This window comes from Mastigoproctus giganteus, chromosome 7 (genome assembly GCF_048544385.1).
Source record: "Mastigoproctus giganteus isolate SK-2022 chromosome 7, ASM4854438v1, whole genome shotgun sequence".
NCBI lineage: Eukaryota > Metazoa > Arthropoda > Arachnida > Uropygi > Thelyphonidae > Mastigoproctus > Mastigoproctus giganteus.
The window spans coordinates 171,483,897-171,502,419 of NC_143581.1; the positions used below are offsets into that span (position 1 = coordinate 171,483,897).

The 18,523-nt window shown below is 37.5% G+C and overlaps 1 protein-coding gene across 1 annotated transcript in view; it reads right to left on the reverse strand.

The window, feature by feature from the left end:
* The window catches only part of LOC150083334 (uncharacterized), a 90,278-nt gene that overhangs the window by 17,890 nt on the left and 53,865 nt on the right, over positions 1–18,523 (reverse strand). Inside the window, exon 3 of the mRNA XM_090377191.1 lies at positions 2,068–2,141. Coding sequence (XP_090233317.1) covers positions 2,068–2,141 — 74 coding nt within the window. The remainder of the gene's footprint in view (positions 1–2,067; positions 2,142–18,523) is intronic.

Sequence of the window (18,523 nt, forward strand, 5' to 3'; positions counted from 1 at the left end):
TCCAGTGGACATGGGTGGCCAGAGCAATGCTAAGTCAGTTTAGCGTGATATAAGGGGAAAACAAAAGCAGTGAGAAAACAAAAATGAAAGTAGGAGTGTGTTATAGATCTAATGAACAGCTGTACGGACATATAGAGTAGACCAGTAAATCAGAATGTCTTATATTGGGGAATTTTAGCTTTTCAGACTGGATCTTTGTGGGTTGATCACTCATATAGTAGCAAGATTTTTATGTATTTATTGGATGAGCATTACCAGCAGTCACTGCTGCTCTCATGCATTAAGAATCAGCAAATAAAAGACTCACAAGGTAGAAGTGAACACAATGTATTAATGTGGGATTTACTTAGAGATGTCAAACTACTGTCAAAAGCAAGGGAAGGACATTTGCTTTCATAAAGCTAACTACAGTGGGACTAATTGATGATGTTACCACCAGGAAATTCTAATGGGCCTAGAATTTGAAACCTGATATGATGAAAGCATATCAGGTTTAATGTCAGTTTGCAGCAGCTAATATGAATGTTTGCAGTGTAGTTAATCACAGTAAACAGAGTATGCTACTATAACAAGATGATCTAGAGAAATTAGGCAGATGTGCTGAGAAGTCGCAATTAAAGCTCATATTGACAAATGCAGAAGAAAAATATTGACAAATGCAAGGTACTTCATATGGGAAGAGTAATCCTATTTTAATGTAGTAGCTGCATGGTACCACACACCCAAAGCAGTGGAGAATGAAAAAGATCTAGGGGTAATTATGTACTCAGATATGATGTTCTCTAAGCAGTGCAGAGAGACTGGCAGGACAGTTCATGATGTTTTGTCAACAATATACAGGAATAAGGATGTGGAACCCGCTGGAATAGATGCAGAGAAGAGCAAAAGGATTGGTGAGGGGAAGATTGCTCTTATCAGTAAAGGCTTCAGTTCTGCAATTGCAGCATCTGGATATGGGTTTTTGAATAAATTCAAGGAAAAATAAAATTGTTAGAGGGGATGGACAGATGAATGGAAAGTGTTGTTCTTTTTTCCCCCCCCTTTTTTTTTTTTTTGGCTGATGCTGTATAAGCTTGCTTTCTTGCATCATTTGCTACTACTGTCATTACTAACAATCTGTATAATAATTTGCTTATGTCCCTCCATCTAGAATGCTCTTTGAACCTGAATAGCTCATAAACAAGCTTCTGACCTGATTCCTTTTGCAATAGGTTTTTTTAGCAGTAAAATTCAAAAAGAAAAAAAAAAATACCAAAAAATTTTCCAACCAATTTTCAAATTACAAAAATTGATTTAGCTCCCAGTGAAACTTGCTATTTACTTTGAAGAGAAGACACTTTCTTAGCTTTTGTCACCATAATCAACAAATCTTAGGGTCAGACGTTCAATAAAGTTGGTGCTTTTGCTGGACAACTTTATGTAGCAGTTTCCATATCCAGATAATTTTTGTGGAATAATTGTAATTTTTTAGAGATAAAATTTTGTCTATATTATTTTGATTATATAGTCATATATGAAAATTTTCCCAGATCCATCCCACCAACAGCTTAGCTAGCAGCAAAGGGAGCTGAGGAAAAAGTTTCTGTAATTACTTCAATATTAATCTTTACTTCTCTGAAACAGTTTTAGCAAAAATTTTGCCATGGGTATCCTAGTAATAATAATACTCTCATTGAGAGATATTATAATTAATTAAATGAGCAAGGTGTACATGATATGTGCTGCATGCAGAACTGTGACTGTCGTTTTATTTTTTCATGACAATATTTCTGAATTTCTAATATAATTAATGATACATATCAAAAATAAAAAGTGGTTGAGAAATACTAAAATGGACATTTGTGTCACTCTGATAGATAATTTTTTTTTATTTCAAATTTGGCAGCTGTAGCACTTTTCGGATTGGATAAATAATGGGTTATTCATCCTGTCCAAAACGCCCAATAATGAGTTAAAGCTACTGTATAAAAAAAATGTATTCAGCAGAAAATTGAATAAAATGCATAACAAAAAAAAAAAAAAAAAAACATGGAAAAAAGTGGCAACATTAATATCTCATATACCTACACTTTCTATTGATCTTTCATTACAGCTTTCAAAATAAAGATCGGCCTGTTTCGAACTAATAAATCCCAGAGATCCTAAATTAAAAATTCTGTTATTACTTACTGAGAATATTTATATTTTAAATTATACATAAAAGCTTCATAAAAATATTCGATCATGAAAACTGATTAAGAAAAATATTCAAAAGTGCTACACACACACACACACACACACACACACACACACACACACACACACACACTGTAAGACATGCTTTTTGTACCACAAAATTGACGTAGTAAGCAATTCCCTGGCCAAAAATAATATGAAAATACAATGAACAGTTTTTCATGCTGATGTTTATTTAGCAAGATATATGCAATTGAAAACCAATAGTACCACTGCCATCCTGAGTGATCTACAATGAATGAGCTCAAAAACACATTTTCATGAATATTACATGTGCATAGATGTGATCCAATATGCAAACTGAATTCTCAATAGCTCAAATATATCAACTATTAAGAATTTAAAAAGAAGCTTTTGAAGAAAATGAACAACAGAACTGGCCCTGACAAGATCAAATATGTGGCTAATGAGTACTTCAACGTGCAACTCATGTTGGGCAAGTGTTGAGAAAGTGAACGTGGCTTTTCTTGTTCATATGCACAACAGTATTCTCGTGCTAATGTCATCACGCGACTTGGTGAATGCCTAAGGTGTGGTCACAGTGTCCTGCCTGCAGTCAATGTTAAGGAGTAGTCTATGCTCGATGCAAACACCTGATGTGGAACAAGCAGATTTTTGAAGTAGTGTCATATGATTCCACAACTAGCATATGCAGACTGACTTGATGATCAAAAGTGAACCATAAAACTATTGTGCATACCACCATTCACTGCATTATGAGAAGAAATAATTTGCACAGATACCACTTTTGTCTTGTTCATGAACTCTTGCCTGCAGATTAACTTACTGTGAGTGGGTTCTGCAAAAACAGGTTAGGTTATATAGTAGAGGATGTATCCTGTAGATTGATGAAGCATGGGTATGTGTGGGTAGGGGTATTTTGAACCTCCACAATATGCATTATAGGACATAAATCCACATGATTACCACTCCATGGTAGCTTCAGTGGGGCTTCAATGTATGGGTTGGCTTCCTTAGAGTAAAGTCATTGGTCCCTCTCTATTGTCTGATAGTCTGGAGAGAATAAGTCACTTTTACCTATTGTACTACTGTACTCATGATGTGCCCTAGGCCAGATATCATACAATATGGTTCTGGGGAGGGAGATTCAGATTTTTAATCATTGATTAATGTAGAAACATTATTTTCAAGACCTGCCACCACTGTCAGGTTAATTAAGTTTTGAAAAAATGTATTGGTATTTCTTTTCATTCTCAACTGGAAATCTTTCCGTGGATTTATCTGGTGTTAGTGACAGCGGCGTTCCTGTGTATTTAGTGCTATTATCACCATCAACTCAATATTTATGTTCCCTGGTAATGGCTTTGGTGGTCCTATATCCTTCCACACGGATCAAATCTAAATCCATTGGATTATTTTCTTTGGAGAATTTTTGAAGGTACAAATTTATGCCAATGTTCCAAGGTTTGAAGATTTCATTTCATAATTCTACACAGCTATAAGCATGTTCTTGTTGCTTGCTACAACATGTATGCAGGGCTGGCCCCAAAATTTGTGGGGCCCTGGGGTCCTGTACAAAACTTATACAGGGTGTTTTCATAATAGTGATTTTCTAATACTTTATTTTTTCAAATTTTTTAGTAACTAAGAAATAATTAAATTTAAAAATAATTAATTTAATTTATAAGCTATTAAGGTGAAATTAAAATATTTTCATATTATATAAATTAAGACTGTTTCCATTATTATTAATATATTTATATAATGTAAATTATTTGCATAAAAAATTTTTGTCTTTATAAACATTAATTTCCTACAAATTAGCCAGTGTACCTATATAGCATAAGAACATTCTATTGTGGTAAAGAATAAAAAAAGTATTTTAAAATATTACACATTTTAGTATTTATAATATCACTTTAGTAAATGATATGATACAATAATAATGACATTATTCTTTATAACGATTTTAATATTTTACAAAACACAGGGCCGCTGTGACCATTTTGTGCTGCCAGCAAGCGAAATCAAATTTACCGCCCCAAAATATTTGGATTAAAAAATAAAATAACGCATAAATAATTATTAATTTATTGAAAAATAAAATAATTACGACATATCTTACAAAAATAACAAAATTATTCTGAACTTATGGAAGTAAACTTTAAATTCTAAATCACAGTAAAAGAGTGCATTTTTTCCCACAGGAAAAAGAAATTAAAACGGGAAAAAAAAAATTTCCCATTTTAATTTCTTCATCATATTTTAACCATACAGATTAAGAGGTAAGTTTTGCGATATACACTTTGCTGCTGCTTTATTAGGTACACCTACCTAGTAGCGTGTTGTGCCTCCTATAGCCTTCAAAACAGCCTGAATTTGTCTAGGAATGGACTGAACAAGATGCTGAAAACGTTGTGCAGGAATGAAGTACCATGCGGACATGAGTGTGTCATGCAGTTCCTTGAGATTCAACGGAGGTGTAGGCCTCAGCGAACAGCCCTTTCCAGCTCATCCCAAAGATGTTCAATAGGACTGAGATCCGAGGACTGAGCGGGCCACTGCAGCAAAGAAAAGTCATTGTCATGTTCCTGGAACCATTCCATAGTGATTCAGGCTTTGTGCACTGGTGCATTATCCTGCTGGAAGTAACCATCTAACTGAGGATAAACTGTCAACATGAATGGATGCACTTGGTCAGCAACGATGTTTAGGTACAATGGGCATTCAGACGTGAATCTATGGGTATCAATGGATCCAATGTGTGCGAAGAAAACATTCCCCACACTGTAACACTGCTCCCAACACCTTGCACAATAGTCGTCAGACATGATCGGTCCATGGATTCATGTTGTTTTCACCAAATTCCATCAACATGATGGACCAGGAACTTCGACTTGTCAGATCAAGCAACTGTTTTCCAATCCTCGATTGTCCAGTGCTGGTGTTGCTGTGCCCACAAGAGGCGTGCTCTCTTGTTCTTCATTGATAACAAGGGTACACGATGTGGCCGTCGGTTGTTGTAGCCCATTTGCGACAAAACACAACTAGTGGTCCATTGCGATATTTTGTTCTGTGCACCAAGGTTGTATTCTGACGTGATGTGCGACATTGTGGCCCGTCTGTTTGCTTGCACAATTCTAGCCATCCTCCTCTGACCTCTCTCATCAACGAGATTTTCTTCCACAGGAGTGCCGTTGGAGAGGATGTTTTCTATACGTTGCACTATTCTCAATACACCCTTGAAACTGTTGTGCATGAAAAGTTCAGGAGAACTGCAGTTTCAGAGATGCTTTGTCCAGCACGTCTTGCACCTACTACCATACCACATTCAAAGTCCATTAGATCACTCCTTTTCCCCATTCTTGCTATGGTTAGTATGCTTAACTGATACTAGAAAGGTTGTTTTGCTGCATTTATATCCACAACTGTGGTCAAGTGACTTGCAATATTGTGGGACAAACCATTTGTGTGCACAGCAAGTTTGTACCTAATAAAGTGGCAGCACAGTGTATATTAACAAAGCTATAATAAAAATTGAATTAAAAATAAAACAAAATAATAATAATAAAAAATTGAAATTGTATAGAGAACCGAAGCCTAATATAAGCATAAGCTAAAAAATAAGCTTCACACTGTTATATTTTTCATTATAAAAATTACTTATCTTGAGAAAAAATTGAAATATATGGTATAAACAAACTATTTTGTAATTGCAAACTATAAACACAGATCAAGATAATAAGAAAATTAACGTAAATCTGCAATTTCATGTACTGTATTTATTTCAAATGAATTATTTGCCTGCCGTGTTGAATACTGGTAAACATTAACCAATCAGATGACCAGAGCGACTTCTGGGTATGTGGAACTGTGGCTGGATAAGTTTTGCTCTTACCACGAAGTTGCAGAATGGTAATCCCTTTGACTCTTAATTCATGCTTAGCAGCAGCAGCACTAATTGCCTGAAGGCCAGAGGTGCAAACATTGCGTTTCTGGTTAAGTCTCTTGTAATCAGTTGATTGGGGCTTAGAGGGGAACAGGCATTCTGTGTATTATCAGACACTCAGTCTAAAACACTGATGGATCCAATATCTTTCTATTTCAGAAGATTTAGGAGAAGTCCGGTTGGCCTGCCTCCCTAAAATCCACTCATGCAAACCTTCTCAATGGTAAGCTCGGTTACGTCACTTAGGTGGCAATGAACGTGTAGAGTGGTTTCATCAAGACACCTGGTCAGTGTGAAGAGGAAAAGACCAAACTCTCCAGCACGTGACAGCACGATAAAACAAATGGCCCTCAGTCCCCAGCAGCTTTCACTCTCCTTCTTATGGCAGTGAGAGGATAAGGGTGGAAGCAGAGGGTGATAAGAATCTCTGGGTACGACCAGGCTGCCATGCACGGAAACTGAACTTGGCCTGTTACAACATAAGATCACTCATCGGTGAAGACAGGATATTAGAGCTGGAAAAGGAATTAGAAAATGTGAATTGGAATATCATCGGTTTGGCTGAAACAAGAAGAATAAATAAATCACATAAGTTTATCAAGTGGAAATCTACTCTACACAAATGGAAACAGTGAAAGGAGAGAAGGTGGAGTTGGCTTTCTGGTCCATAAAGATATAAAAAACAGCATTTTGGAATTCAAAAGTACATCACCAAGGGTGTCAAGACTACTACTCAGGATTTCTAAGAGGTACAAGCTAAAGGTTATAATGATTTATGCACCAACATCGAGCCAAGATGATGAAGAGGTTGAAGAAATGTACACCGAAATTGAGTCTTCTAGATGAGCAGAAAACCCACTACACTATCATTATTGGGGGACTTCAATGCTAAGGTTGGAAAGAGACAAAACAGTGCAGAAAGGGGAACTATAGGAAATTTTGGAATTGGTGAAAGGAATAAAAGATGTGAAAGACTTGTGGAATTTGCAGAATCTTGAGGATTGCCAGTAATGAACACTTTTTTTTCAAGAAAAGGGTGAACAGAAAGTGGACATGGAAGAGCCCAAATGGATTAACAAATAATGAAATTGACTTCATCCTCACTAACAGAAGATATATCGTGAATAACATTAGCGTCCTGAACAAGGTAAATGTTGGAAGTGATCACAGAATGATAAGATGCACACTTGATATAGATGAGAAAGAAAAGAAAGGAAAAAAACTGACTCGAGTAAATAATGCAAAGGTCTTTGAGATAACAGAAGAGGAGAAAAAGCAGTATGTACGGGAACTTAAGAACGAGTTTGAGCTTCTGCAGACTGCTCAGGACCAAGATATCGACGAGGAATATTACAACTTACTGAAAGTGATAAAGCCCAAGAAACCTATAGATAAAAAGAAATCCAAAGAAGAAAAAATTAGTCAAATGAAGAGCAAGATAAACACTGACAAGGAGAAAACTGAATATACTGAGTTATGCAAAGCCATTAGAAAGAGACTCAGAGAGGACATAAGAAGATTTAACACAAGAAAAGTAGAACAAGCATTAAGGAAAAACAAAGGACTTAAATCAGCAGCCACGAGCAGCAATACAGAAAGACAAATGATATTGAAACTGAAGAATAGCAATGGTGTACTTATAAATAGCAGAGAAGGCATAATTCAAATAGCAAAGACTACTACAGAGAATTATACAAGGAGTGAGGGAATGATGCCAGCAGTGGGGAAGATGGATTAGAAATTAGTAATGCATACAACGTACCTGATATCCTTTCTGATGAGGTAGAACATTTAAGAAAATGAAGAATCAGAAAGCCCTGGGGGAAGATGAAGTTACTGTAGAATTGTTAAAATTGGGAGGAAGAGACATGACAAAAAACTGGCAAGACTCTTCACAAAGTGCATTAGAAAAGGTGTAATGCCTAAGGAGTGGAATAATGCAATCATAGTTTTGCAGCATAAGAAAAGAGATAAATCAGACATTGGAAATTATAGACCAATTAACTTGTTATCCCACATCTACAAGTTATTCACAACGGTCATTACTAACAGATTAGAAAGAATACTTGATGAGAATCAACCAAAAGAGCAAGCTGGCTTTAGGACAGGATTCTCAACTATGGATCACCTTCACGTAATATCAGAGCTAATGGAAAAAAACAAATGAATATAAAACACCATTATTCCTGGCATTTGTGGATTATGAAAAGCCATTTGACTCCATACAGCATAAGGCAATGTTTCAGGCACTGGAAAGACAAGGCATAGATACCCCATATATTATGATTTTGAAGAAAATATATGAGAATGCTATCTCCTTTATTAGACTAGACGAAGACAGTAGCAAATTTAATATTGAGAAAGGAGTTCGACAAGGAGACACAATATCTCCGAAGTTGTTTACTGCTGCCATTGAGGAAGCTTTCAGAATATTAAACTGGTCGCAGAAAGGAGTCAATGTGAATGGAGAGTACCTAAACCATTTACGATTTGCAGATGACATTGTGATCATAAGCCCCGATCCCAAAGGATTAGAGGAAAATCTTAAATCAGTTATGCAGCATTAGTAAGGGATTTGGACTAAAGATGAATATTGCTAAAACAAAAGTAATGATGAACAAGTATGCCACAGAAAGGGATATAATGATTGAAGGAGAAGTAATTGAAAAAAGGTGGAGTCATATATTTATCTGGGACAAGTCATTAGCTGTAATAATGATAAATGGCTGGAAGTCAAGAGAAGAATAAATTTTGGATGGATAGTTCAGGAAATATAGTCACATACTGAGGAGCAATATCTCAGTTTGTCTGAAATGTAAAATAATGAACCATGTATACTCTCCACTATGACTTATGGAAGTGAAACTTGGAACAAATTATATTGGGAATCAGACTTAGATAAGAAGAGAAACACATGGATTAGGCTGCAAACTCAAGTAACGGACATGCTTATCAAAACTAAAGAACTAAAATGGTCTTGGGCAGGATACATAGCTCGAAGACATGATGACAGATGGACTAAGAAAATAACAGAATGGTACCCAAGGAACTAGAAGAAAACCTGGAAGACAATGACAGAGATGGACAGATGAAATTCATGAGTTTGTGGGTAGTAAATGGATGGCCATTGCACAAAACAGAAGGAACTGGAAAGTTTCTGGAGAGGCCTTCATCCTGCAGTGGATTGAAAATGGCTGATGAATTGGTTCATTATATGGAAATTTTCTTCGTTCTATGGAAACTACTTTAAATGTTCAACATCAAACAAAACATACACACTGAGAATGAACTATACACTCAGAGTAGTTTTCAAGTCGACTTGTGCAAGTGCTCTTGGAGTGACAATAATGTGGGTAACTATACATTTAGACGGCGGCAAGTTAATTGATATAAATGCAGAAAATAGGCAGATGATATTATTATTTAGACTATTTGTGCACAGGGCCCTCTTTGACTGAACCGGTTGAACATGCTTGTGGCCGGCACTGCATGTATGGAAGGTATTTCAAAAGTCTGTTGTAGAAGCAAACTCTCCCTTTCAACAGATGACTTAGATAATGTATACCATATGATTGCCCCAAGAAATAAATTGCTACTTTCACTTGCTGTTTGTGAGTTCAATTCTGAATACTGATCTTTGTTTTTCATTATTCTGGATACCTGTTACACTAAGCCTGAGAATTGCTTGGGCCAGATGTGATGCGCTGGTCCCTTTGATTTCAAATATCTTATTAAATAAGCATCAGATAAAAATTTTTTTTTTTTCGGACCAAGGAATCATTTTCTGTGCTAATTGTGGTATTAACAGAACACTCTGTATACATGCAGATTATGATATATGACAGGTGTATTTCAAGATCATATTTTACAACACTGTCAACAAAGACAAATGTAACCATGTGCTTTCTAATAATAATAAATAATAATTAATCTAAAATAAATAGCATTATATTAATTTTGTCCAGCATGGTTATATTCCCATTTGTAGCAAAGACAGTGGCATGGGTTGTGACAGGTACCCATTTTCTTTTAATTTCTGGAAAATGTTTTGTGTTGAGAAGTGGCCATCTTGACAGAATATCAGCTTTCATGTTTTTGTTTTACTATGTGAAAAGTAATAATAAATCTTTCAGAAACAGTTAGGATAAGACTGTAGATGTTTAATGAACTAGTGGGAGAGGAAAAACAAGTAACCTGAAACTGTAAACAAACAGCACTTGTGCTTGTTTGATTATTATTATTATTAGCTATATGGTACAAGGAAGCCTGAGGCTTATGCTGCACCAGCCAAAAAAAAATTCCCAAGTTACCTTTGAGAGAAAGAGTCAAAAGTAGAAGGGAATCACCAAGAAAGAGAACAATGATGATATCCAGCTCAGGACCCTGGGTGTGCAAAGCCCATACTCACCAGATGTGAGCCCTGGGGTAATTAGAATTAGCATTACAGAGGGTTGATTCAGCCTTTTGATACAGATTTTGACAGTCCTTTAAAACTACGAAATTCTGTGCTTCCACCACCGGTTGTGTTCTATTTGTTTTCCCTGCTCATGGACTATCATATGGCATCGCAATTTCCATTGAAGTAAAGCGCACTGCAAAACTGCCGTCAGTCTTGTTCCATTCCTGCTGGCAGACTTTCCACACACCTTCAACAGTTCTGGGATGATGGTTTCCAAGAGCTCTTTTCAAAAGTCCAAATGCGCAAAAATTGATGGGTGCAGAGTCAGGTGATTTAACAGGTATATCTTCAAATGGGATCAAATGAATACCTGTTGCTGCTTCCATTCTCCGCAAAAAAGTGTGGGTGGAACGTGACATGTGGCTGGATCCCTTATCCTGGTGCACCCAGACCTTTTCAGCGTCAGAACAGTAACAATGTGGGTATTTCACGTTCAAACAACAGCTGTAGAACTTCAGTCTGGTAATACACTGAGTTGACTTTCATGTTTTTAGCAACTCTATGCAACTCAAATTTGCCATTATAACAAAAACCGGCTACAACCATAAAACCTCGGCCAAAACTTTCCTTGCACTGATGTGCCCATGTTGCAAAGGCCTCGTCACCTGTGGATGGTGATAAATTGCCAGAATTTTGTTGCAATTGGAGAGGTATACCCACACTTCGTCCAATGTTGCTACGAATTTCCACCTTTCAGCTGCCAGATATTTTTTGTAGGGTTTTCGAGCATTGACATGCCGCTCTGCAATGTGCCTTGCTCCTAGGTGGTGTACATGGGCCTTGTGCCTCTTCTCCAGTTGCAAATTTTCTTTGATTATGCAACAAATGATTGACTGGGAGGTTCCCACATGACACTATAGCTCTTTGGGTTTTTGGATTTTCAACGACAACAGGCGACTGCACTTTTCGTACTACCTCCCTTTTTCAACTTGGAGCAGGTAACAGTTTCTTCGGTGTTTTCCGCCCACTTACAGCAACTTCGCGGAATTTTCCTTTGCCATTCAAAACTTTATGGATACGAAACTTCGATACACTAAAATATTTTGGACTTGCACCTATCAATAATTTTCACATAACTGTACCCTTCTTCGGAAAGCGTGGATATGTAACCTTCCAACCATGGGTCCAATTTCTGAAGCATGTCAACATTAAAACAACTTCTACAACTGATACACCTGCTCATTAGGTTTAGGACTGCACCTGCACAAAAAAAATTTACATTGCTGCCATATGTCACAAGCAGGATTAATGTCAAAATCGTTATCAAAAGGCTGACTCAACCCTCCGTAGTAGAGGCACATGATGCAAGAAAGCACTCCAAATGTTTGTCTAGTTCTGCCATGAATTTATTTGAGCTGTCACCTACAACAGATGAAAGTTTGTTCCAGTATTCAAACACCCGCTAGTTAAAGGCAAATTTCTGCACATATATTATTATTATTATTATTAGCCATATGGTGCAAGGAAGCCTGAGGCTTATGCTGCACCAGGCAAAAAAAAAAAAAAAATTTCTGAATTACCCAGAGAGAGAGAGAGAGAGAGAGAAGGGAATCGCCAAGAAAGAGAAGAATGATGATATCCAGCTCAGGACCTTGGGTGTGCCAAACCCATACTCACCAGATGTGAGCCACAACTGTCTTTCCTCAATTTGAATTTATGTCCCCTCAGGTAATTAAACTGGGCAAGAGGAAGAATCCCATCAGCACTGAGCTTGCTCAAACCATTCAACGCCTTATTTTTTTTATTATTATTTTTTTTTTATGAAAAACCCCAAACACGAAAGGTATCAAAACCTATAGTACTTAGTACCGTGCATGGGTTGAAGGAGAAGTATGGGGGGGGGGGGAGTGCCGGAAACTGCTCTAGAGACTAAACATGGGTTTCACCACTTCAAGCCACCAATAAGCAAAGTGGTGGTATTTCACCGGTTGATGAAAGTCATCTACCACCTACAAATACACCTCAATCAGATCACCTCATAGGTGCCTAGTCTCCAGATACCGTAATTTGCAAAACTTAAGTCTTTCTTCATAAGAGCAACCCTTTGTTCCATTCACTAATCTTGTCACTCTTCTCGGTACTCATTCCAGCAGCTCTAAATCCTTCCTAAAATGAGGCCTCCAGACCTGTATACCGTACTTAAGGTGCAGCCTGATCATTGCCTTATACAAGGGGATAATCACCTCCTTATCCCTACTAGAAAAATTCCTGTATATCATTGGCAAGACACCATGAGCTACCCTTGCAGACCGTCTGCACTACTCGGAAAACTTCATATCTGCCTGCACAATTACCCACAGGTCCTTTCCATTCTCAATCACCCTGAGTGGCAGTACCACACAGTTGATACATTACTCTAGTGTAACTGCTACCCATATGCAGCACTTTACATTTGTCAATGTTAAACTTCAGTTGCCACCTCTCAGCCCATCTGCTCAACTTTTCTAGATCCTGTTGCAATAGTGTACTGTCATTAACAACCCTGCCAACCTTCGTATTTGTATCATCTGCAAACTTAGACATTAAGCCTGATATACCTTCATCAATATCATTAATAAATACAGAAAACAACAATGGACCCAACACTGAACCCTGAGGGACTCCACTAATTACATTAGTCCACAAAGAGCAGTGTCCATTGATTACCACTCCTATCTTCTTCCACTCAACCATCCCTTTTTCCATAGCAGCAACTTGGCCTTAATGCCATACTGCTCCAATTTGTACGGCAGTCTTCCATATGCAACAGTATCCAAAGACTTCCTAAGATCCAAGTATATGATATCAAAATTATTCTTTGCATCCAGTTCTTTTGTGACCACATCATAGTATCCAATCAAATTGGTCAGACAAGACTTCCCCTTAACAAACCCATGCTGTGTCCAAACTATAAGTCTTGTCTAAATGATTCTGCAGAGCTTCTTTAACCAGTCCCTCCACTAATTTTCCCAAAACAGAAGTTAAACTAACAGGTCTGTATTTACTTGTGTGAAGCTCTCATAACTATGGCTAAGGGTTTGCTTACTTCCTTTGCTGCCTCCTTTAACATAACTGGATAAATCCCATCCACCCCAAGTACCTTTCTTATGTTTATTTCCAACAATTTCTGCTCCACTTTGCTTTCATTTACTCTATTACAAAATCATTTAACTCACTGTAAGAGTTTATTACACCTTTGGCATTCCCCTCCCTGAATAACTCGTGTAAATGTTGATGCAAAATACTCATTCAGTTTGTTAGCTACCTGAGCAGGATCATCAACAGTTGAATCATTGATGTCAAGTGGACCAATCTGATTCATCTCCTTCCCTCTAGAGTAGTCTAAGTAAAGAACTCTCTCTCTCTCTCTCTCTCTCTCTCTCTCTCTCTCTCAGAGGTGCCTCCGTAGCCAGGAGCAACAGTGCGTAGCATACGCTTCTTGATTAGACTGGGGTTCGAGCCAGTGACTACCAAATATGGAGGATGCAGAAAGGTCAGGGAATGACCATCACATATCCCTGGAGCAATATGGCCTTAGTTGTTAATGCTCCTAAATACCAAATAACAATACAAACAAACAAACAAAAAAAAAAAAAAAAAAACTCTCTCAGTGTATCTCAGGAATTTTTTTTGGCTTAAGCATAAGCCTCAGAGCCTCAGGCTTCCTTGCATCATATGGCTAATAATAATGTCTCATTAGTTCATCTGACATACATTTAGGCATAAATATTGGACAGTATTTCTTAGTTGGTATGAAAAGCCATTTAGAATTTGCTGTTGGTAACGTCATTGGTTGATCCCACTATATAGAATTTAAAAGCTGTCTCAGACCATCGTAGTCACCCTTACAAAAGCAAAAACCCTTCCCTTTACCCCTGATGGTAGTTACCTCTTTGAGGAAATCCCACCTTAGCACACTGTGATCACTGCCACCCAGTGGTTCCTTTATCTGCAGATTCTTAATGCATGAAGTATCACTACTGATAATCCGTTCACAACTACTCTTCAAACAAAAAAAAATGAAATGATAATTGCAGTGGCAGGTTGCCAGACCAATTTTCATGCACAATTTCTGTATGAAAACAATAAAAAAATAATAATAATAAATAAATCAATTCAGAAACTATTGCAGTACAAGTTTGACTATATTTAGGAAGGTGAAAAAAAATTCTCCATTGGACTTCTTTCCCAGAATTTTGCTCTTGTTAGTCACAAAAATTTAGGTACTCAGAATACAGAAATGAAAATTATGATACTAAGAGAATTCTTTAAGATGATCAGGAACTATATAAAATATGCATGAGAAAAGAAATGGGAAATAAGAAGTACAAGAAAAATGGTCATAAATAATGATAAATCAACCCCAGTTTCCTTTAAGTAAACCTCAGTCCTTTCCAAATGAAGGTGTGCCCCCCAACAGGAGGATCATCTCATTATATGGTTAAGGGGAAACAGCTCATTAGGAGAGCCAAAATCTAATTTATAAATTTTTATTGGAAACAACTTTTTGAAGGGGATTAAGTCTGTTATCAAAAGCAGGCTTCTGAAAAACTTTGAAGATTGTACTTTTGTTTAAAATTTGTAAACAAGAAGGGGGTGGAGACAGCATTTCAAAATAGTGATTACATCGTTAATTGAAAAGGAGCTGAAATTATATTTTGTTTATGGTTCTAATGATAGTGAAGTGAACTAGAAATCTAGTGATGAAGCTGAAACAGATACTGACAGTGCTTTAACAGAAGAGTTCAGCACATTTTGAATGGACTGTCAATTTGTGTTATGTACTGCATAAACTGTGTCAGACTTCTGTGTGAAGTTGCAGCTCTGATTTTAATAAAATGTTATGTTTTGTACATATTTTAATTCCTTACTCTATTGGCCCTCTCTGGTTAAGAAGAAGAAAAAAAAAAAAAACACCTATATATATATGTATATGTGTGTGTGTGTGTGTGTGTGTGTACAACAAAATACACTATATATACACGTATATAGTGCAATGAAATTTCTAAGCAGTAATATTTTTCAAACCAAAAGTAGGTATTTGTATTTTAATATTATATTTATGCTATACACTCATGAATCAAAACATTATGACTACCTAACCTAATAGCACGTTGGGCTGCCTTTCACCATGATAACCACTTACACCTAGTGGTCATCAAATCTACGAAACTGTGGAAGGTACCCTGGACAGAAAGACAGCCTGGAATTCAGCCACAAAGCAAGGCACTGGCATGAACTGGTGAATGCTACTTTCCACTACATTCCACAAATGTTTGATGGGATTGATGTCTGGAGAAATTGGTGGCTGGAGAGCACACAAAATGCTCGGACATGAACCTCGAACTGTTCCTGCATGATGCAGGTCTTGTGGCATGGGGGTGTTGTCAGCCTTCACAGTCCAGTGCCAGGTGGATACCATGTAGGGGAAAACCTGGTTCATAACAATGCCAAAGTAGGATCTGCCTATTAGAGTATGCTCAATAGAGAGGAGGGGACCCAATGATGTCCACAAAACATCCCCCAGATAATGATACCACCTCTTCTTCAAAAAGGCCTCTGAAGTTGGGAAGGTTCATATTCACGATATTACATTAATACACCAACCGTTGAGTTAAAATAATTTAATACTGTATATATACAAACAATACAGAGAATACTGTAACATAATCTATTTACAATAACTGTTTGCGAATAAAATAAAATACAAAATTTTAAAATACAATAAAATATATAAGGTTAAAAGTGTTAAAACTCTACAATTGTAGCTTTCGGGGGTGTCCGCTTCCTTTCTCAACAAGAAATAATACTTGCGCGGCACATCCTTAAGTATCAGGTTCATGGCACATGTGGTTGATCAGGCGCATGAACAAAAGTTCCTACACATGCCCCAGAACCGGAAGCAGCTCAGGAACGTGGTAAACAGAGATGCTCATCTTTTGAGAGGACTATAGCCTCAAGAAGGGGTTGAAGCCGCACACCCCTATCCCTATTCATAGTATTATTGTTGGATGAGCAAATCCACAAGCTCTCGAGCCACTTGCGGTCCCAGAATCTATGCGCCTGATCAAGGATGACAACATTTTCTGGAGAGACCTGGTGCTGTCTTTCCCAAAAATGTTCAGTAACAACGGACTTATTAAACTCTGCAGTCTGTATGGCACTCGTGTGTTCCCCCAGACGATCCTTAAGCCACCACCCCGTTTCCCCCACATAACATTCCCCACAATCCAGGCATTTAATCTCGTATATAACCCCACTACTAGAATCCCTTAGTATGGAGTGGAGTCTATCCATAGAGAATTGGCTGTTACCACAGCTTACATTCCCTACTATCCGGGCCTTACAGAACGCATTGCAAGGGTATTTCGGGATTATCAAGCACACTGTGTGCAGCTTCCGGGTCGGAGGTTGCACACAGTAGTGTCGCAAGTTAAGGACCCCATAAACAGGTAGTAAATTCGATCTTATTGCATTTGCGATAATACTAATAACTGGAATTCTGTGGGTTTTTGCATTATGGTGAAATGAATTCCCCTTCAGTGAAATCTTCAATCATATAAAAAACAAATAACTTTTCAGAATCTTCTCTTCATTCCTATTTACTTATTACAATGGTGAAGGAAAAGGGACCAATTGAAAGTGCAAGTGCTGGCAAAGTTAGGAAACGAAACAAAATTGATTTAGAAACGAAGATGATTAATTAAGACATACGAAGCAGGACAAATTGTCATCTATTGCACCAAATTAGATCTTGCTGCTTCTACAGTGAATGCTATTTTAAGGGATGGTGCATGTATAAAAGAACATGTTAAAGGATCAATGCATTTAAGATCAACAGTGATCACAAAACAGCATTCAGGTGCTATATCGAAGATGGAAAAGCTATGAATAACATGGATGGAAAATCAGATTCAGAAGCGAGTGCCTTGAGTCCAATGGCCATTCAAGCAAAAGCAAGAAGTACTTATGAAGATATTAAGAACAAGTAAGGCAAACCCCAAACCAAATTCGTGGAAAGCAACAGGTGGTTTAATAGGTTCAAGCATCGAGCTGGTTCCAAATAAAAGTATGCGGTTCCAATTCCGCAGCAACAGAGAAATTTTGTCATGTGTTGGGGAAAACCCTTTCTAAATCTCAACAGCCCTCAACTTCCGCAGAGTTGTGCTTGTCAGCTGGAGAGTTAATTCTGGAAATGACGCTCGAAAGGTAAAACTTGATGACGTTAAAGCCTGTCTCCTCTCTCTATTTGCAATTTTATAATTTTGAAATTTTTGTAATTTTGTACACTTTTGTCATTTTTCCTGTGCATGAGATAAAAAATTAGAATAAATAATTCTAAACTGCCAAGGCATTCAAATGCAATTTTATTCATAGATTATCAAAGTAAATTTTTATTTACATGTTCGTCGGGGAGTTGCTGTATATCCAAGCAGCAGTGCCAAAACTGTTATACCAGTGAGTCCACTACCACAAAGCATGATAACGGCAGTTTATTTGGCGTGATCATTCAAGAGCATGGGGGAGCCTGTTCCTGAATCAATTCAGCCCTGAAGGGATTGCACAAAGCTCATGGGGGTAGAATTCTCACCATGGTCTGTGCTTGTTAACAGGAGAGACTGCTTCTACAGGGATCGGATACACTTAAATAGAATGGGTGCAAGAGCATCGTTGATGCTATCAAGGCAGTATTAGGTGGGTCGGGAGGGAGGAATTTTTATGGGTCTTTTTTTTACAAAGTGGCTGAGTTAGTCGGGCTTGGGCGAGGGTAGCATGGTGTTTTCCTCCGGGGAACTCAGGTTTTTCGTCCAGCAAAACAGAAAATCGACCATAGGACACGCAATTTTTAGACAATATACACAGAGTAACATGGCCTTAGTTGTTGATGCGCCTAAAAAAATAAAAAAGTTATGATTACTGAACACGTTCAAGAATTACTG